The sequence below is a fragment of the Oncorhynchus masou genome, unplaced genomic scaffold (assembly GCF_036934945.1).
Source record: "Oncorhynchus masou masou isolate Uvic2021 unplaced genomic scaffold, UVic_Omas_1.1 unplaced_scaffold_3799, whole genome shotgun sequence".
In the NCBI taxonomy this organism is placed as follows: Eukaryota; Metazoa; Chordata; class Actinopteri; order Salmoniformes; family Salmonidae; genus Oncorhynchus; species Oncorhynchus masou.
This window is the reverse complement of record NW_027010201.1, coordinates 7,665-30,000: the sequence shown is the minus strand read 5'-3', so window position 1 is coordinate 30,000 and position 22,336 is coordinate 7,665. Positions and strand designations below refer to the sequence as shown.

At 45.1% G+C, this 22,336-nt stretch overlaps 1 protein-coding gene across 1 annotated transcript in view; it reads right to left on the bottom strand.

Moving 5' to 3' along the window:
* Positions 1 to 17,334, bottom strand: part of LOC135534679 (phospholipid phosphatase-related protein type 1-like) — a gene marked incomplete at both ends in the record, with an annotated part of 20,392 nt that extends 3,058 nt beyond the window's left edge. Inside the window, one exon of the mRNA XM_064961594.1 lies at positions 17,202 to 17,334. Coding sequence (XP_064817666.1) covers positions 17,202 to 17,334 — 133 coding nt within the window. The remainder of the gene's footprint in view (positions 1 to 17,201) is intronic.
* Positions 17,335 to 22,336: the final 5,002 nt, after the last annotated feature.

Sequence of the window (22,336 nt, the reverse complement as noted above, 5' to 3'; positions counted from 1 at the left end):
TCGCACCTTGACTACTGTTCAGTCGTGTGGTCAGGTGCCACAAAAAAGGACTTAGAAAAATTGCAATTGCCTCAGAACAGGGCAGCCCTGCTGGCCCTTAAATGTACACAGAGAGCTAATATTAATAATATGCATGTCAATCTCTCCTGGCTCAAAGTGGAGGAGAGATTGACTTCATCACAACTTTTATTTATGAGAGGTATTGACATGTTGAATGCACCGAGCTGTCTGTCTAAACTACAGGCACACAGCTCGGACACCCATGCATACCCCACAAGACATGCCACAAGAGGTCTCTTCACTGTCCCCAAGTCCAGAACAGACTATGGGAGGCACACAGTACGACATAGAGCCATGACTACATGGAGCTCTATTCCACAGTACTACATAGAACCATGACTACATGGAACTCTATTCCACAGTACTACATAGAGCCATGACTACATGGAACTCTATTCCACAGTACTACATAGAGCTCTATCAGGTAACTGATGCAACAGTAGAGTCAGATTTAAAAAACAGATTAAAAAACACCTTATGGAACAGCGGGGAGTGTGAAGCAACACAAACATTCGCACAGACACACACACACACACACACACACACACACACACACACACACACACACACGAAGATCCATAATAAATACAAACACTGAGGAGAACCTGTCTGCATTCCAAGTGGTAACCTATTCCGTTTCGTTTGACCAGAGCCCATAACGGCCGGGGTCCTCAATTACAATCACCACCTACTTTACCTTGAGCGGTCGGGGCGGATGTTGCTACAAATGAACTGCAATATTCCCAAACAGATTCAGCATTTGACAAATACAGAATCATGTCAAACCTTGATTACATTGGGATACGATCACGCCTGTCTCTTAATATTTGGGAACAGATAATTCATTATAATTATGTCTAATTTGTAATTATTGTATTATTATTATTGTAATTAATTAATTATTGTAATTAATTAATTTTTAAAGTAAAATGTTTTTAATTGTTGGAGAATAAAGTAAAAGTAAAGTAAAATCACAAGGAAATCAGTTCAAAATGATTATAATTTATATTTATAATTTAAAAATATATATATTTATAGGAAAGGTGCTGTAAGGGTGTCATTTGGGATGTACAGTGGTTTGCAAAAGTATTTAATTAATTATTAATCTTATTTTGTAACATTACGAGCTGTAATGGATTTTTATTTGGATTTCATGTAAATAGTCCAAACTGTTGAAGTAAAAATAAAAAATAAAATACTTGTTTCAAAAGATTCCCCCCCAAATTATATGTTATATATTATATATATTATTTATGTTTCCCTTTGCTATGAGGCCCCTTAATAAGATCTGGTTCAACCAATTACCTTCAGAATTCAAATGATTAATTAAATAAAGTTCACCAATCTAAGTGTCACATGATCTTTTTTATTTTTTATTTCACCTTTATTTAACCAGGTTGGATAGTTGAGAACAAGTTCTCATTTACAACTGCGACCTGGCCAAGATAAAGCATAGCAGTGTGAACAGACAACACAGAGTTACACATGGAGTAAACAATTAACAAGTCAATAACAGAGTAGAAAAAAAAGAGAGTCTATATACTTGTGTGCAAAAGGCATGAGGAGGTACGCAAATAATTACAATTTTGCAGATTAACACTGGGGTGATAAATGATCAGATGGTCATGTACAGATAGAGATATTGGTGTGCAAAAGAGCAGAAAAGTAAATAAATATAAACAGTATGGGGATGAGGTAGGTAAAATTGGGTGTGCTATTTACCGATAGACTATGTACAGCTGCAGCGATCGGTTAGCTGCTCAGATAGCAGATGTTTGAAGTTGGTGATGGAGATAAAAGTCTCCAACTTCAGTGATTTTGCAATTCGTTCCAGTCACAGGCAGCAGAGAATTGGAGCAGAAAGGCGGCCAAATGAGGTGTTGGCTTTAGGGATGATCAGTGAGATACACCTGCTGGAGCATGTGCTACGGGTGGGTGTTGCCATCGTGACCAGTGAACTGAGAGAAGGCAGAGCTTTACCTAGCATGGACTTGTAGATGACCTGGAGCCAGTGGGTCTGGCGACGAATATGTAGCGAGGGCCAGCCGACTCGAGCATACAGGTCGCAGTGGTGGGTGGTATAAGGTGCTTTAGTAACAAAACGGATGGCACTGTGATAAACTGCATTGAGTTTGCTGAGTAGAGTATTGGAAGCTATTTTGTAGTTGACATCGCCGAAGTCGAGGATCGGTAGGATAGTCAGTTTTACTAGGGTAAGTTTGGCGGCGTGAGTGAAGGAGGCTTTGTTGCAGAATAGAAAGCCAATTCTAGATTTGATTTTCAATTGGAGATGTTTGATCTGAGTCTGGAAGGAGAGTTTACAGTCTAGCCAGACACCTAGGTACTTATAGATGTCCACATATTCTAGGTCGGAACCATCCAGGGTGGTGATGCTAGTCGGGCGTGCGGGTGCAGGCAGGTTGAAAAGAATGCATTTGGTTTTACTAGAGTTTAAGAGCAGTTGGAGGCCACGGAAGGAGTGTTGTATGGCATTGAAGCTCGTTTGGAGGTTAGATATCCCAGTGTCCAAGGACGGGCCGGAAGTATACAGAATGGTGTCGTCTGCGTAGAGGTGGATCAGGGAATCACCCGCAGCAAGAGCAACATCATTGATATATATACAGAGAAAAGAGTCGGCCCGAGAATTGAACCCTGTGGCATCCCCATAGAGACTGCCAGAGGACCGGACAGCATGCCGTCCGATTTGACACACTGAACTCTGTATGCAAAGTAGTTGGTGAACCAGGCAAGGCAGTCATCAGAAAAACCGAGGCTACTGAGTCTGCCGATAAGAATATGGTGATTGACAGAGTCGAAAGACTTGGCAAGGTCGATGAAGACGGCTGCACAGTACTGTCTTTTATCGATGGCGGTTATGATGTCGTTTAGTACCTTGAGTGTGGCTGAGGTGCACCAGTGACCGGCTCAGAAACCAAATTGCACAGCGGAGAAGGTACGGTGGGATTCGAGATGGTCAGTGACCTGTTTGTTGACTTGGCTTTCGAAGACCTTAGATAGGCAGGGCAGGATGGATATAGGTCTGTAACAGTTTTGGTCCAGGGTGTCTCCCCCTTTGAAGAGGGGGATGACTGAGGCAGCTTTCCAATCCTTGGGGATCTCAGACGATATGGAAGAGAGGTTGAACAGGCTGGTAATAGGGGTTGCGACAATGGCGGTGGATAGTTCTAGAAATAGAGGGACCAGATTGTCAAGCCCAGCTGATTTGTACGGGTCCAGGTTTTGCAGCTATTTCAGAACATCTGCTATCTGGATTTGGGTAAAGGAGAACCTGGAGAGGCTTGGGAGAGTAGCTGCGGGGAGGGCGGAGCTGTTGGCCGAGGTTGGAATAGCCAGGAGGAAGGCATGGCCAGCCGTTGAGAAATGCTTGTTGAAGTTTTCGAATATCATGGATTTATCAGTGGTGACCGTGTTACCTTGCCTCAGTGCAGTGGGCAGCTGGGAGGAGTTGCTCTTGTTCTCCATGGACTTCACATTGTCCCAGAACCTTTTGGAGTTAGAGCTACAGCATGCAAATTTCTGCCTGAAGAAGCTGGCCTTTGCTTTCCTGACTGACTGCGTGTATTGGTTCCTGACTTCCCTGAACAGTTGCATATCGCGGGGACTATTCGATGCTATTGCAGTCCTCCACAGGATGTTTTTGTGCTGGTCGAGGGCAGTCAGATCTGGAGTGAACCATGGGCTATATCTGTTCTTAGTTCTGCATTTTTTGAACGGAGCATGCTTATCTAAAATGGTGAGGAAGTTACTTTTAAAGAATAAGCAGGCATCCTCTACTGACGGAATGAGGTCAATATCCTTCCAGGATACCCGGGCCAGGTCGATTAGAAAGGTCTGCTCACAGAAGTGTTTTAGGGGAGCGTTTCACAGTGATGAGGGGTGGTCGTTTGACTGCGGATCCGTAGCGGATACAGGCAATGAGGCAGTGATCGCTGAGATCCTGGTTGAAGACAGAGGAGGTGTATTTGGAGGGCCAGTTGGTCAGGATGACGTCTATGAGGGTGCCCTTGTTTACAGATTTAGGGTTGTACCTGGTGGGTTCCTTGATGATTTGTGTGAGATTGAGGGCATCTAGCTTAGATAGTAGGACTGCCGGGGTGTTAAGCATATCCCAGTTTAGGTCACCTAACAGAGCAAACTCTGAAGCTAGATGGGGGGGCGATCAATTCACAAAGGGTATCCAGGGCACAGCTGGGAGCTGAGGGGGGTCGGTAGCAGGCGGCAACAGTGAGAGACTTATTTCTGGAGAGAGTAATTTTTAAAATTAGTAGTTCGAACTGTTTGGGTATGGACCTGGAAATTATGACATTACTTTGCAGGCTATCTCTGCAGTAGACTGCAACTCCTCCCCCTTTGGCAGTTCTATCTTGACGGAAAATGTTATAGTTGGGTATGGAAATCTCAGAATTTTTGGTGGCCATCCTGAGCCAGGATTCAGACACGGCAAGGACATCAGGGTTAGCAGAGTGTGCTAAAGCAGTGAGTAAAACAAACTTAGGGAGGAGGCTTCTGATGTTGACATGCATGAAACCAAGGCTTTTTCGATCACAGAAGTCAACAAATGAGGGTGCCTGGGGACATGCAGGGCCTGCGTTTATCTCCACATCACCCGCGGAACAGAGGAGGAGGAGTATGAGGGTGCGGCTAAAGGCTATCAAAACTGGTCGCCTAGAGCGTTGGGGACAAAGAATAAAAAGAGCAGATTCCTGGGCATGGTAGAGTATATTCAGGGCATAATGCACAGACAGGGGTATGGTGGGGTGCGGGTACAGCGGAGGTAAGCCCAGGCACTGGGTGATGATAAGAGAGGTTGCATCTCTGGACATGCTGGTTGTAATGGGTGAGGTCACGGCATGTGTGGGAGGTGGGACAAAGGAGGTATCAGGGGTATGAAGAGTGGAACTAGGGGCTCCATTGTAAACTAAAACAATGATAACTAACCTAAACAACAGTATACAAGGCATATTGACATTTGAGAGAGACATACAGCGAGGCATACAGTAATCACAGGTGTTGAATGGGAGAGCTAGCTAAAACAGTAGGTGAGACAACAACAGCTAATCAGCTAGCACAACAACAGCATTTACGATCTCAGTTTGCTTTGTGGTGTTGCAGAATTTGGGGCCTTTCAGAACAGGAACAGTATACCACTAAGCAAGGGGCAACACCACCAAGCATGCGGCACCATGAAGACCAAGGAGCTCTCCAAACCGGTAAGGGACAAAGTTGTGGAGAAGTACAGATCAGGATTGGGTTAAAAAAAATATCAGAAACTTTGAACATCCCACGGAGCATTATTTAAAAATGGAAAGCATATGGCACCACAACAAACCTGCCAAGAGAGGGCCGACCACCAAAACTCACAGACCAGGCAAGGAGGGCATTAATCAGAGAGGCAACACAGAGACCAAAGCTCCACTGCAGAGATTGAGTATCTGTCCATAAGCCGTACACTCCACAGAGCTGGGCTTTACGGAAAAGTGGCCAGAAAAAAAGCCATTGCTTAAAGAAGAGAATGAGCAAACATGTTTGGTGTTCACGAAAAGGCATGTGGGAGACTCCTCAAACATATGGAAGAAGGTATGCTGGTCAGATGAAACTCAAATTCAGCTTTTTGGCCATCAAGGAAAACGCTATGTCTGGCACAAACCCAACATCACCCCAAGGGCACCATCCCTACATTGAAGCATGGTGGTGGCAGCATAATGCTGCGGGGATGTTTTTCATCGGCAGGGACTGGGAAACTGGTCAGAAATGAAGGAATGATGGATGGCGCTAAATACAGGGAAATTCTGGAGGGAAACCTGTTTCAGTCTTCCAGAGATTTGAGACTGGGACGGAGGTTCACCTTCCAGCAGGACAATGACCCTAAGCATAGTGCTAAAGCAACCCTTGAGTGGTTTAAGGGGAAAAATTGAAATGTCTTGGAATGGCCTAGTCAAGGCCCAGACCTCAATCCAATTGAGAATGGTATGACCTCTTAATTAAGGATCTGCCCCTTTTATTTAAATTTTCTCCTAAAATGACATACCCAAATCTAACTGCCTGTAGCTCAGGACCTGATGCAAGGATGTGCATATTCTTGATACCATTAGAAAGGAAACACTTTGTAGTTTGTGGAAACATGAAAGGAATGTAGAAGAATATAACACATTAGCTCTGGTAAAAGATAATACAAAGAAAAAAACAACCGTTGTTTTGTATTTTTTTGTACCATCATCTTTGAAATGCAAGAGAATGTCATAATGTATTATTCCGGCCCAGTTGCAATTTAAATATTGGCCACAAGATGACAGCAGTGTATATGCAACGTTTAGCGTGATCCAATGAAACATTGCATTTCTGTTCAAAATGTTGTATCAAGACTGCCCAAATGTGCCTAATTTGTTTATTAATAACTTTTCATGTTCAAAACTGTGCACTCTCCTCAAACAATAGCATGGTATTATTTCACTGCAACAGCTACTGTAAATTGGTCAGTGCAGTTAGATTAACAAGAATTTAAGCTTTCTGCCAATATCAGATATGTCTATGTCCTGGAAAACGTTCTTGTTACTTACAACCTCATGTTAATCGCATTAGCCTACGTTAGCTCAACCGTCCCACAGGGGACACACCAATCCTGAAGAAGTTTTAAAGATGTCTGTACACCAGCAGGAACCCATCCAACTTGAAGGAGCTGGAGCAGTTTTGTCTTGAAGAATGGGAAAAAATCCCAGTGGCTAGATGTGCCAAGTTTATAGAGACATACCCCAAGAGACATGCAGCTGTAATTGCTGCAAAAGGTGGCTCTACAAAGCATTGACTTTGGGGGGGTGAATAGTTATGCATGCTCAAGTATTCTGTTTTTTATTTCTTGTTTGATTCACAATAAAAAAGATGTTGCATCTTTAAAGTGGTAGGCATGTCGTGTAAATCAAATGATACAACCCCCCCAAAAATCAATTTTATTTCCTTGTTGTAAGGCAACAAAATATGAAAAATGCCAAGGGTGCCAACTGTGACCCTGACCTGAGGGGTAAACTGTGACCCTGACCTGAGGGGTAAACTGTGACCCTGACCAGAGGGGTAAACTGTGACCCTGACCTGAGGGGTAAACTGTGACCCTGACCTGAGGGGTAAACTGTGACCCTGACCAGAGGGTAAACTGTGACCCTGACCTGGGGGTAAACTGTGACCCTGACCTGAGGGGTAAACTGTGACCCTGACCAGAGGGGTAAACTGTGACCCTGACCAGAGGGGTAAACTGTGACCCTGACCTGAGGGGTAAACTGTGACCCTGACCAGAGGGGTAAACTGTGACCCTGACCTGAGGGGTAAACTGTGACCCTGACCTGAGGGGTAAACTGTGACCCTGACCAGAGGGGTAAACTGTGACCCTGACCTGAGGGGTAAACTGTGACCCTGACCAGAGGGGTAAACTGTGACCCTGACCTGAGGGGTAAACTGTGACCCTGGTAAACTGTGACCCTGACCTGAGGGGTAAACTGTGACCCTGACCTGCATGGTAAACGGTGATCCTGGTAAACTGTGACCCTGACCTGAGGGGTAAACTGTGACCCTGACCTGCATGGTAAACGGTGATCCTGGTAAACTGTGACCCTGACCTGAGGGGTAAACTGTGACCCTGACCTGCATGGTAAACGGTGATCCTGGTAAACTGTGACCCTGACCTGAGGGGTAAACTGTGACCCTGACCTGAGGGGTAAACTGTGACCCTGACCAGAGGGGTAAACTGTGACCCTGACCTGAGGGGTAAACTGTGACCCTGACCTGAGGGGTAAACTGTGACCCTGACCTGAGGGTAAACTGTGACCCTGACCTGCATGGTAAACTGTGACCCTGACCTGAGGGGTAAACTGTGACCCTGACCTGAGGGGTAAACTGTGACCCTGACCTGAGGGGTAAACTGTGACCCTGACCTGAGGGGTAAACTGTGACCCTGACCTGAGGGGTAAACTGTGACCCTGACCTGAGGGGTCAACTGTGACCCTGACCAGAGGGGTAAACTGTGACCCTGACCTGAGGGGTAAACTGTGACCCTGACCTGAGGGGTAAACTGTGATCCTGGTCAACTGTGACCCTGACCTGAGGGGTCAACTGTGACCCTGACCTGAGGGGTAAACTGTGACCCTGACCTGCATGGTAAACTGTGACCCTGGTCAACTGTGACCCTGACCTGAGGGGTAAACTGTGACCCTGACCTGAGGGGTAAACTGTGACCCTGACCTGAGGGGTAAACTGTGACCCTGACCTGAGGGGTAAACTGTGATCCTGGTCAACTGTGACCCTGACCTGAGGGGTAAACTGTGACCCTGACCTGAGGGGTAAACTGTGACCCTGACCTGAGGGGTAAACTGTGACCCTGACCTGAGGGGCCAACTGTGATCCTGACCTGAGGGGTAAACTGTGACCCTGACCTGAGGGGTAAACTGTGACCCTGACCTGAGGGGTCAACTGTGACCCTGACCAGAGGGGTAAACTGTGACCCTGACCTGAGGGGTAAACTGTGACCCTGACCTGAGGGGTAAACTGTGACCCTGACCTGAGGGGTAAACTGTGATCCTGACCAGAGGGGTAAACTGTGACCCTGACCTGAGGGGTAAACTGTGACCCTGACCTGAGGGGTAAACTGTGACCCTGACCTGAGGGGTAAACTGTGACCCTGACCTGAGGGGTAAACTGTGATCCTGGTCAACTGTGACCCTGACCAGAGGGGTAAACTGTGATCCTGGTCAACTGTGACCCTGACCTGAGGGGTAAACTGTGACCCTGACCTGAGGGGTAAACTGTGATCCTGGTCAACTGTGACCCTGACCTGAGGGGTAAACTGTGATCCTGACTTGAGGGGTAAACTGTGACCCTGACCTGAGGGGTAAACTGTGACCCTGACCAGAGGGGTAAACTGTGACCCTGACCTGAGGGGTAAACTGTGACCCTGACCTGAGGGGTAAACTGTGACCCTGACCTGAGGTGTAAACTGTGACCCTGACCTGAGGGGTAAACTGTGACCCTGACCTGAGGGGTAAACTGTGACCCTGACTTGAGGGGTAAACTGTGACCCTGACCTGAGGGGTAAACTGTGACCCTGACCTGAGGGGTAAACTGTGACCCTGACCTGAGGGTAAACTGTGACCCTGACCTGACCTGACCCTGACCTGGGTGACCCTGAACTGTGACCCTGACCTGAGGGGTAAACTGTGACCCTGACCTGAGGGGTAAACTGTGACCCTGACCTGAGGGGTAAACTGTGACCCTGACCTGAGGGGTAAACTGTGACCCTGACCCTGTGACCCTGACCTGGGTAAACTGTGACCCTGACCAGAGGGGTAAACTGTGACCCTGACCTGAGGGGTAAACTGTGACCCTGACCTGAGGGGTAAACTGTGACCCTGACCTGAGGGGTAAACTGTGACCCTGACCTGAGGGGTAAACTGTGACCCTGACCTGAGGGGTAAACTGTGACCCTGACCTGAGGGGTAAACTGTGATCCTGGTCAACTGTGACCCTGACCTGAGGGGTAAACTGTGACCCTGACCTGAGGGGTAAACTGTGACCCTGACCTGAGGGGTAAACTGTGATCCTGGTCAACTGTGACCCTGACCTGAGGGGTAAACTGTGACCCTGACCTGAGGGGTAAACTGTGACCCTGACCAGAGGGGTAAACTGTGACCCTGACCTGAGGGGTAAACTGTGACCCTGACCTGAGGGGTAAACTGTGACCCTGACCTGAGGGGTAAACTGTGACCCTGACCTGAGGGGTAAACTGTGACCCTGACCTGAGGGGTAAACTGTGACCCTGACCAGAGGGGTAAACTGTGACCCTGACCAGAGGGGTAAACTGTGATCCTGACCAGAGGGGTAAACTGTGACCCTGACCAGAGGGGTAAACTGTGACCCTGACCTGAGGGGTAAACTGTGACCCTGACCAGAGGGGTAAACTGTGACCCTGACCAGAGGGGTAAACTGTGACCCTGACCAGAGGGGTAAACTGTGACCCTGACCTGAGGGGTAAACTGTGACCCTGACCTGAGGGGTAAACTGTGACCCTGACCAGAGGGGTAAACTGTGATCCTGGTCAACTGTGACCCTGACCAGAGGGGTAAACTGTGACCCTGACCAGAGGGGTAAACTGTGATCCTGACCAGAGGGGTAAACTGTGACCCTGACCAGAGGGGTAAACTGTGACCCTGACCAGAGGGGTAAACTGTGACCCTGACCTGAGGGGTAAACTGTGACCCTGACCAGAGGGGTAAACTGTGACCCTGACCTGCCTGGTAAACGGTGATCCTGGTAAACTGTGATACTGTGATTCTGACCTGCATGGTAAACTGTCATAATTTTTTGGGGAACATTTTTTATTTAACCTTTATTTAACTAGGCAAGTCAGTTAAGAACAAATTCTTATTTAACAATGACAGCCATAGGAACAGTGGGTTAACTGCCTTGTTCAGTGGCAGAATGACAAATCTTTACCTTGTCAGCTCAGGGATTCAATCTAGCAAGCTTTCGGTTATTGGCCCAACGCTCTAGCTGCTAGGTTATCTGCCTGGGCCTCTCTGCCTGGGCCTCTCTGCCTGGGCCTCTCTGCCTGGGCCTCTCTGCCTGGGCCTCTCTGCCTGGGCCTCTCTGCCTGGGCCTCTCTGCCTGGGCCTCTCTGCCTGGGCCTCTCTGCCTGGGCCTCTCTGCCTGGGGATCCTTCACTGCCTTCATGTTTATGTTCATGAAATAAACAGAGTGAACAAAACATTAAGAACTCCTTTCTAATATTGAGTTGCACCCCTTTTGCCCTCAGAACAGCCTCAATTTGTTGGGGCATGGACTCGACAAGGTGTCGAAAGCATTCATTATATTAGAGAAGATCTCCCCCTACAGTATTACCTCACGCTGCATCTGCGAACTCACTGAACCGTCTTCCAGCCACAACAACGGCAATAAAGCAAACGTTTAACTTCATAATTATCAGCTACATATGTGAATCGTACTAATCTATCTAGCCAGCTGAATGAATGAATTACATTTCATTTTCATGTCAATTTCTAGTTGTCAACCCGTCCTTTATATGATTAATTGGTAACCCATCCTTTATGGGATTAATTGGTAACCCATTTTTTATGGGATTAATTGGTAACCCATCCTTTATGGGATTAATTGGTAACCCATCCCTTATGGGATTAATTGGTAACCCATGCTTTATGGGATTAATTGGTAACCCATCTTTTATGGGATGAATTGGTAACCCGTCCTTTATGGGATTCATTGGTAACCCATCTTTTATGGGATTAATTGGTAACCCATCTTTTATAGGATTATTTGGTAACCCATCCTTTATGGGATTAATTGGTAACCCATCCTTTATGGGATTAATTGGTAACCCATCCTTTATGGGATTAATTGGTAACCCATCCTTTATGGGATTAATTGGTAACCCATCCTTTATGGGATTAATTGGTAACCCATCCTTTATGGGATTAATTGGTAACCCATCCTTTATGGGATTAATTGGTAACCCATCCTTTATGGGATTAATTGGTAACCCATCCTTTATGGGATTAATTGGTAACCCATCCTTTATGGGATTAATTGGTAACCCATCTTTTATGGGATTAGTTGGTAACCCATCTTTAATAGGATTAATTGGTAACCCATCCTTTACGGGATTAATTGGTAACCCATCCTTTATGGGATTAATTGGTAACCCATCCTTTATGGGATTAATTGGTAACCCATCCTTTATAGGATTAATTGACACATAAACAAACATTACAATTATTCACTGTGATAATTAAATGATCATTCTTCTTCTGGTGTTCTCTGTATTTTGCACATCACATAAAGAGTGAAAAAAGGGTAAAATAATGAAATTAAAAACTATAAAAAGTAAGGTAGAAATCAATACATAATAGTAAATTATATCACTAGAGCAGTACAATAATATTCATAAATACACACTGTATAAATACACATAGATACATACATACACACTGTATAAATACACATAGATACATACATACACACTGTATAAATACACATAGATACATACATACACACTGTATAAATACACATAGATACATACATACATACACACTGTATAAATACACATAGATACATACATACACACTGTATAAATACACATAGATACATACATACACACTGTATAAATACACATAGATACATACATACACACTGTATAAATACACATAGATACATACATACACAGTGTATAAATACACATAGATACATACATACACACTGTATAAATACACATAGATACATACATACACATTGCATAAATACACAAAGATACATGCATACATACAGCATATACAGATAAATAAATAAGGACGAAAACACAAAACAACCTGGGTAAACAGGTAAAAATTATTATTATTATTAACTAATGTTACACATTTTTTGTGGGTGGCTACCAATTCTTAAAAAAATATGTACAGAATGGAATACGGCACTGGAGAAGTGTCCTCCGTGTTCCGTTTCACATACTTTAATTTGGACTCATTCTCCGACCCTCCTTGCTCTCATTCTCCGACCCTCCTTGCTCTCATTCTCCGACCCTCCTTGCTCTCATTCTCCAACCCTCCTTGCTCTCATTCTCCGACCCTCCTTGCTCTAATTATCCGACCCTCCTTGCTCTCATTATCCGACCCTCCTTGCTCTCATTATCCGACCCTCCTTGCTCTCATTCTCCGACCCTCGTTGCTCTCATTCTCCGACCCTCCTTGCTCTCATTTTCCGACCCTCGTTGCTCTCATTCTCCCACCCTCGTTGCTCTCATTCTCCGACCCTCGTTGCTCTCATTCTCCGACCCTCGTTGCTCTCATTCTCCGACCCTCCTTGCTCTCATTCTCCGACCCTTCTTGCTCTCATTCTCCGACCCTCGTTGCTCTCATTCTCCGACCCTCGTTGCTCTCATTCTCCGACCCTCCTTGCTCTCATTCTCCGACCCTCGTTGCTCTCATTCTCCGACCCTCGTTGCTCTCATTCTCCGACCCTCGTTGCTCTCATTCTCCGACCCTCGTTGCTCGCATTCTCCGACCCTCGTTGCTCGCATTCTCCGACCCTCCTTGTGTTTGACGCATTATTATCTGGATTTTTGCACATGAAATAACAATCATTTGTATTCTAATTCCCTGAGTCTGCCTGGGCCTCTAAGTCTGCCTGGGCCTCTATGTCTGCCTGGGCCTTTAAGTCTGCCTTGTTTCTCTAAGTCTGCCTGTTTCTCTAAGTCTGCCTGGGCCTCTAAGTCTGCCTGGGCCTCTAAGTCTGCCTTGGCCTCTAAGTCTGCCTTGTTTCTCTAAGTCTGCCTTGGCCTCTAAGTCTGCCTTGTTTCTCTAAGTCTGCCTTGTTTCTCCAAGTCTGCCTGGGCCTCTAAGTCTGCCCGGGCCTCTATGTCTGCCTGGGCCTCTCAGTCTGCCTTGTTTCTCTAAGTCTGCCTGGGCCTCTATGTCTGCCTGGGCCTCTCAGTCTGCCTTGTTTCTCTAAGTCTGCCTGGGCCTCTAAGTCTGCCTGGGTCTCTAAGTCTGCCTTGTTTCTCTAAGTCTGTCTTGTTTCTCTAAGTCTGCCTGGGCCTCTAAGTCTGCCTTGTTTCTCTAAGTCTGCCTGGGCCTCTTAGTCTGCCTGGGCCTCTAAGTCTGCCTGGGCCTCTATGTCTGCCTGGGCCTCTAAGTCTGCCTGGGCCTCTAAGTCTGCCTGGGCCTCTAAGTCTGCCTGGTCCTGGGCCTCTCTGTAGTCCCCTACTACCTCAGGGCTCTGGTTAACAGTAGTCCCCTACTACCTGCGGGCCCTGGTCAACAGCAATCCCCTACTACCTGCGGGCCCTGGTCAACAGTAATCCCCTACTACCTGCGGGCCCTTTTTAACAGTAGTCCCCTACTACCTGCGGGCCCTGGTCAACAGTAATCCCCTACTTCCTGCAGGCCCTGGTTAACAGTAGTCCCCTACTACCTGTTGGCCCTGGTTAATAGTAGTCCCCTACTACCTGCAGGCCCTGGTCAACAGTAATCCCCTACTACCTGCGGGCCCTGGTCAACAGTATTTCTCTACTACCTGCGGGCCCTGGTTAATAGTAGTCCCCTACTACCTGCGGGCCCTGGTCAACAGTAATCCCCTACTTCCTGCGGGCCCTGGTTAACAGTAGTCCCCTACTACCTGTTGGCCCTGGTTAATAGTAGTCCCCTACTACCTGCAGGCCCTGGTCAACAGTAATCCCCTACTACCTGCGGGCCCTGGTCAACAGTATTTCTCTACTACCTGCAGGCCCTGGTCAAAAGTATTTCCCTACTACCTGCGGGCCCTGGTCAACAGTAGTCCCCTACTATATGTTGGCCCTGGTCAACAGTAGTGCCCTACTACCTTTACAAAGAATAGTGTGGGGTTTGGGACTGAACCACGAGTATAAAAAAAATATCACCAGCGCTGAGCTGAGGAGATGAGGGAGAGACAAGAGGCTCAGAGAGAGGTGAGCTCTCTGGCCACTAGTGTGGAAGACAGTGTAAAATTCATCTGATGCTGCTGCCCCTGGCTCTGTCTGAACAGGGGTACGTAGGTAATGGTGTTTTCTCAGGCTTGGGATTGGTATGATCTGGCCCAGTGTATTCAGTGCCCCCTCCTCTCCTCTCAGAGAGAGCTGATAAATGTAATTTCCAGCTGAGATATTATGTCTTTATACATGGGAAGGTACCACAGGAAGAACGAAACTAATAGATGGACTTAATACAGTGGCTGGACGGAAAAACCTACAGCCAAGACCAGTAAAGCAACCGACAAACCTAGAGCCAAGACCAGTAAAACAACTGACAAAACCTACAGCCAAGACCAGTGAACAACTGACAAAACCTACAGCCAAGACCAGTGAACAACTGACAAAACCTACAGCCAAGACCAGTGAACAACTGACAAAACCTACAGCCAAGACCAGTGAACAACTGACAAAACCTACAGCCAAGACCAGTAAAGCAACCGACAAACCTAGAGCCAAGACCAGTAAAACAACTGACAAAACCTACAGCCAAGACCAGTGAACAACTGACAAAACCTACAGCCGAGACCAGTAAAACAACCGACAAACCTAGAGCCAAGACCAGTAAAACAACTGACAAAACCTACAGCCAAGACCAGTGAACAACTGACAAAACCTACAGCCGAGACCAGTAAAACAACCGACAAACCTAGAGCCAAGACCAGTAAAACAACTGACAAAACCTACAGCCAAGACCAGTGAACAACTGACAAAACCTACAGCCAAGACCAGTAAAACAACCGACAAACCTAGAGCCAAGACCAGTAAAACAACTGACAAAACCTACAGCCAAGACCAGTAAAACAGCCGACAAACCTACAGCCAAGACCAGTGAACAACTGACAAACGTACAGCCAAGACCAGTGAACAACTGACAAACGTACAGCCAAGACCAGTGAACAACTGACAAAACCTACAGCCAAGACCAGTGAACAACTGACAAACGTACAGCCAAGACCAGTGAACAACTGACAAAACCTACACCCAAGACCAGTAAAACAACTGACAAACGTACAGCCAAGACCAGTAAAACAACTGACAAACGTACAGCCAAGACCAGTGAACAACTGACAAACGTACAGCCAAGACCAGTAAAACAACTGACAAACGTACAGCCAAGACCAGTGAACAACTGACAAACGTACAGCCAAGACCAGTAAAACAACTGACAAACGTACAGCCAAGACCAGTAAAACAACTGACAAACGTACAGCCAAGACCAGTAAAACAACTGACAAACGTACAGCCAAGACCAGTGAACAACTGACAAACGTACAGCCAAGACCAGTGAACAACTGACAAACGTACAGCCAAGACCAGTGAACAACTGACAAACGTACAGCCAAGACCAGTAAAACAACTGACAAACGTACAGCCAAGACCAGTAAAACAACTGACAAACGTACAGCCAAGACCAGTGAACAACTGACAAACGTACAGCCAAGACCAGTGAACAACTGACAAACGTACAGCCAAGACCAGTGAACAACTGACAAGCGTACAGCCAAGACCAGTGAACAACTGACAAGCGTACAGCCAAGACCAGTGAACAACTGACAAACGTACAGCCAAGACCAGTGAACAACTGACAAGCGTACAGCCAAGACCAGTGAACAACTGACAAACGTACAGCCAAGACCAGTGAACAACTGACAAACGTACAGCCAAGACCAGTGAACAACTGACAAACGTACAGCCAAGACCAGTGAACAACTGACAAACGTACAGCCAAGACCAGTGAACAACTGACAAACGTACAGCCAAGACCAGTGAACAACTGACAAATGTACAGCCAAGACCAGTGAACAACTGACAAACGTACAGCCAAGACCAGTGAACAACTGACAAACGTACAGCTAAGAGAAGTAGAACTGACAAACGTACAGCCAAGACCAGTGAACAACTGACAAACGTACAGCCAAGACCAGTGAACAACTGACAAAACCTACAGCCAAGACCAGTGAACAACTGACAAACGTACAGCCAAGACCAGTGAACAACTGACAAACGTACAGCCAAGACCAGTGAACAACTGACAAACGTACAGCCAAGACCAGTGAACAACTGACAAAACCTACAGCCAAGACCAGTGAACAACTGACAAGCGTACAGCCAAGACCAGTGAACAACTGACAAACGTACAGCCAAGACCAGTGAACAACTGACAAACGTACAGCCAAGACCAGTGAACAACTGACAAACGTACAGCCAAGACCAGTGAACAACTGACAAAACCTACAGCCAAGACCAGTGAACAACTGACAAACGTACAGCCAAGACCAGTGAACAACTGACAAACGTACAGCCAAGACCAGTGAACAACTGACAAACGTACAGCCAAGACCAGTGAACAACTGACAAACGTACAGCCAAGACCAGTGAACAACTGACAAAACCTACAGCCAAGACCAGTGAACAACTGACAAACGTACAGCCAAGACCAGTGAACAACTGACAAACGTACAGCCAAGACCAGTGAACAACTGACAAACGTACAGCCAAGACCAGTGAACAACTGACAAACGTACAGCCAAGACCAGTAAAACAACTGACAAACGTACAGCTATGAGAAGTAGAACTGACTCACCAATAAACCTGACGATTCTCCTGAGAAGGGGGTTCAGGTAGCAGCACTCCCCCGTCAAGATGGTCTTCTCCTGGGATAGTAGCACCGCCCGTGTGGACTTCATCATGTACATGGAAACCTCCCCGATGAAGATCTGACAACAGACAGATACACTTTTTGATTTTTCTCAATCCCAGCCCCCTGTCCCCACAAGAGGTATTTTGCCAGGTCGTCAATGTAAATAAGAATGTGTTCTTAACTGACTTGCCTTAACTGAATTAAATAAAGGTTGAATAAATAAATAAACACAAGATGGTACCACAGAGTTACATCCTTATACCTTTACCTAACCCTAATGCCTAGTACTTGCCCTAACACAACTGACAAAACTACAGCCATGAGAAGTAGAACAAATGACAAACTAGTATCAAATCAAATCAAATCAAATTTTATTTGTCACATACAAATAAGTGTAGCGAAATGCTTGTGCTTCTAGTTCCGACAATGCAGTAATAACCAACAAGTAATCTAACTAACAATTCCTAAACTACTGTCTTATACACAGTGTAAGGGGATAAAGAATATGTACATAAGGATATATGAATGAGTGATGGTACAGAGCAGCATAGGCAAGATACAGTAGATGGTATCGAGTACAGTATATACATGTGAGATGAGTATGTAAACAAAGTGGCATAGTTAAAGTGGCTAGTGATACATGTATTACATAAGGATGCAGTCGATGATATAGAGTACAGTATATACGTATGCATATGAGATGAATAATGTAGGGTAAATAACATTATATAAGGTAGCATTGTTTAAAGTGGCTAGTGATATATTTACATAATTTCCCATCAATTCCCATTATTAAAGTGGCTGGAGTTGAGTCAGTGTCAGTGTGTTGGCAGCAGCCACTCAATGTTAGTGGTGGCTGTTTAACAGTCTGATGGCCTTGAGATAGAAGCTGTTTTTCAGTCTCTCGGTCCCAGCTTTGATGCACCTGTACTGACCTCGCCTTCTGGATGATAGCGGGGTGAACAGGCAGTAGTCCTAACACCTAGTCCTAAAATCTAGTCCAAACACCTAGTCCTAACATCTAGTCCTAACACCTAGTCAGTCCAAACATCTAGTCCTAACACCTAGTCCTAACACCTAGTCAGTCCTAACACCTAGTCCAAACATCTAGTCCTAACACCTAGTCCTAACATCTAGTCCTAACACCTAGTCCTAACACCTAGTCCTAACACCTAGTACTAACACCTAGTCCTAACACCTAGTCCTAACATCTAGTCCTAACATCTAGTCCTAACATCTAGTCCTAACACCTAGTCCTAACATCTAGTCCTAACACCTAGTCCTAACATCTAGTCCTAACACCTAGTCCTAACACCTAGTCCTAACCCTAACACCTAGTCCTAACCCTAACACCTAGTATTATACCGAGTCCTAACCCATAACACCTAGTCCTAACACCTAGTCCTGACCCTGACACCTAGTCATAACACATAGCCCTAACACCTATATATCCCATTTAGCAGACGCTTTTGTCCAAAAACTACTTTTTTTTTACATATGGGTGGCCCCAGCGGGAATCGAACCCACGACGCTTGGCGTTGCAAGCGCCATGCTCTACCGACTGAGCCACACAGCCCTAACACCTACTCCTAATCATAACACCTAGTCCTAACACCTAGTCCTGACCCTAAAACCTAGTCCTAACACCTAGCCCTAACACCTAGTCTTAATACCTAGCCCTAACACCTAGTCCTAACACCTAGTCCTAACCCTAACCCTAACACCTAGTCCTAACCCTAACACCTAGTATTATACCGAGTCCTAACCCATAACACCTAGTCCTAACACCTAGTCCTGACCCTGACACCTAGTCCTAACACATAGCCCTAACACCTAGCCCTAACACCTACTCCTAACCATAACACCTAGTCCAAACACCTAGTCCTGACCCTAAAACCTAGTCCTAACACCTAGCCCTAACAGCTAGTCTTAATACCTAGCCCTAACACCTAGTCCTAACACCTAGTCCTGACCTTAACACCTAGTCCTAACCCTAACACCTAGTCCTAACACCTAGTCCTAACCCTAACACCTAGTCCTAACACCTAGTCCTGACCATAAAACCTAGTCCTAACACCTAGTCCAAACAGCTAGTCCTGACCCTAATACCTAGTCCTGACCTTAACATCTAGTCCTAACACCTAGTCCTAACCATAAAACCTAGTCCTAACACCTAGTCCTAACACCTAGTCCTAACCCTAACACCTAGTCCTAACACCTAGTCCTAACACCTAGTCCTAACCCTAACACCTAGTCCTAATACCCAGTCCTAACACCTAGTCCTAACACCTAGTCCTAACACCTAGTCCTAACCCTAACACCTAGTCCTAACACCTAGTCCTAACCATAAAACCTAGTCCTAACACCTAGTCCTAACACCTAGTCCTAACCCTAACACCTAGTCCTAACACCTAGTCCTAACATCTAGTCCTAACATCTAGTCCTAACCCTAACACCTAGTCCTAACACCTAGTCCTAACACCTAGTCCTAACACCTAGTCCTAACACCTAGTCCTAACCCTAACACCTAGTCCTAACACCTAGTCCTAGAGTATGCTAGTTTCAAGTGCAAACGTACTGTTTGTATTCAGGACAAACAGCTAATTTCTTGCATTTTATGCAGTATTACGTTAGGGCCTTATTGCAAAGAGGATGCATGTATTGGAATATTTTTTTATTCTGTACAGTCTTTTTCTTTACAATCTAATTTATGTTAGTATTGTGGAGAAACGACAATGATGTTGATCCATCCTCAGTTTCCTCCCATCACAGACATTAAACTCCATAACTGTTTTAAAGTCACCATTGGCTTCATGGTGAAATCCCTGAGCTGTTTCCTTCCTCTTCGTCAACTGAGTGAGGAAGGACACCTGCATCTCTATAGTGACTGGCTGAATTGATGCACCATTCAAAGTGTAGAATTAATAACTTCACTATGCTGAAAGGGATATTCAATGTCTGCTTATTGAAAGGTGCCCATCTTTGGGAGGCATTGGAAAACCTCCCTGGTCTTTGTGGTTGAAACTGCTTGGAATTTACTACTCAACTTAGGGACATTCTATGTGTGGGGTACAGAGATGTCCTTCAAAACCCATGATAAACACTATTATTGCAAACTATTATGTGACTTGTTAAGCAAATATTTACTATTAATCTTATTTAGTCTTGCCATAACAAAGGGGTTGAATACTTGTTGACTCAAGACATTTCAGCTTTTCATTTTTAATTAATTGAGATTATGTTCTCCAAATGAATATTCCTTTGACATTATGGGCTATTGTGATGTCATTATGGAGTATTGTGATGCCATTATGGGGTATTGTGATGTCATTATGGGGTATTGTGATGTCATTATGGGGTATTGTAATGTCATTATGGGGTATTGTGATGTGATGTCATTATGGGGTATTGTGATGTCATTATGGGGTATTGTAATGTCATTATGGAGTATTGTGATGTCATTATGGGGTATTGTGATGTCATTATGGGGTATTGTGATGTCATTATGGGGTATTGTAATGTCATTATGGAGTATTGTGATGTCATTATGGAGTATTGTGATGTCATTATGGGGTATTGTGATGTCATTATGGGGTATTGTAATGTCATTATGGGGTATTGTAATGTCATTATGGAGTATTGTGATGTCATTATGGGGTATTGTGATGTCATTATGGGGTATTGTAATGTCATTATGGAGTTTTGTGATGTCATTGTGGAGTATTGTGATGTCATTATGGGGTATTGTGATGTCATTATGGGCTTATGTGATGTCATTATGGGGTATTGTGATGTCATTGTGGAGTATTGTGATGTCATTATGGGGTATTGTAATGTCATTATGGAGTATTGTGATGTCATTATGGGGTATTGTGATGTCATTATGGGGTATTGTAATGTCATTATGGGGTATTGTGATGCCGTTATGGGGTATTGTAATGTCATTATGGAGTATTGTGATGTCATTATGGGGTATTGTGATGTCATTATGGGGTATGGTAATGTCATTATGGAGTATTGTGATGTCATTATGGGGTATTGTGATGTCATTATGGGGTATTGTGTGTAGCTCCGTGACACAAAATCTCAAAATAATACATTTTAAATTCAGAATGTAAGACAACAAAATGTGGAAAAACTAAAAAGGTGTCAATATTTCTATAAGAGACGCAGATCATTTTAGTTCAATAATGTGCTATTTTAACCATGTTTGTACCTCACACATTTTGTTTTATTTTAGCTTTATAATTGTGAGAGAAATTGAACTAGCTAGCTAGTTATACGTAGCTTTCCAAGTTAGCTGACTATTTTCAATACGAACCTCATTGTGGCTAGTTACTTCTTCACCCTCATGCTAGCCTTTACAGCCAAATATCCCTACAGAAACATTAACATTTTAAATATTGATACTGCCAGCATTCTCCCATTTTGCTGCAGCTTCTGCTCATCTTGAAATAAAATAAAAATGCTGCGAAAACCGGTCTCAGTGGGTAAATAGTGCCCTAAAACCAGCATCTCAGTGGGTAAATAGTGCCCTAAAACCAGCATCTCAGTGGGTAAATAGTGCCCTAAAACCAGCATCTCAGTGGGTAAATAGTGTCCTAAAACCAGCGTCTCAGTGGGTAAATAGTCTCAGTGGGTAAACAGTGTCCTAAAACCAGCATCTCAGTGGGTAAATAGTGCCCTAAAACCAGCATCTCAGTGGGTAAATAGTGCCCTAAAACCAGCATCTCAGTGGGTAAATAGTGCCCTAAAACCAGCATCTCAGTGGGTAAACAGTGTCCTAAAACCAGCATCTCAGTGGGTAAATAGTGCCCTAAAACCAGCGTCTCAGTGGGTAAATAGTGTCCTAAAACCAGCATCTCAGTGGGTAAATAGTGCCCTAAAACCAGCATCTCAGTGGGTATACAGTGCCCTAAAACCAGCGTCTCAGTGGATAAATAGTGTCCTAAAACCAGCATCTCAGTGGGTAAATAGTGCCCTAAAACCAGCGTCTCAGTGGGTAAATAGTGCCCTAAAACCAGCATCTCAGTGGGTAAATAGTGCCCTAAAACCAGCATCTCAGTGGGTAAATAGTC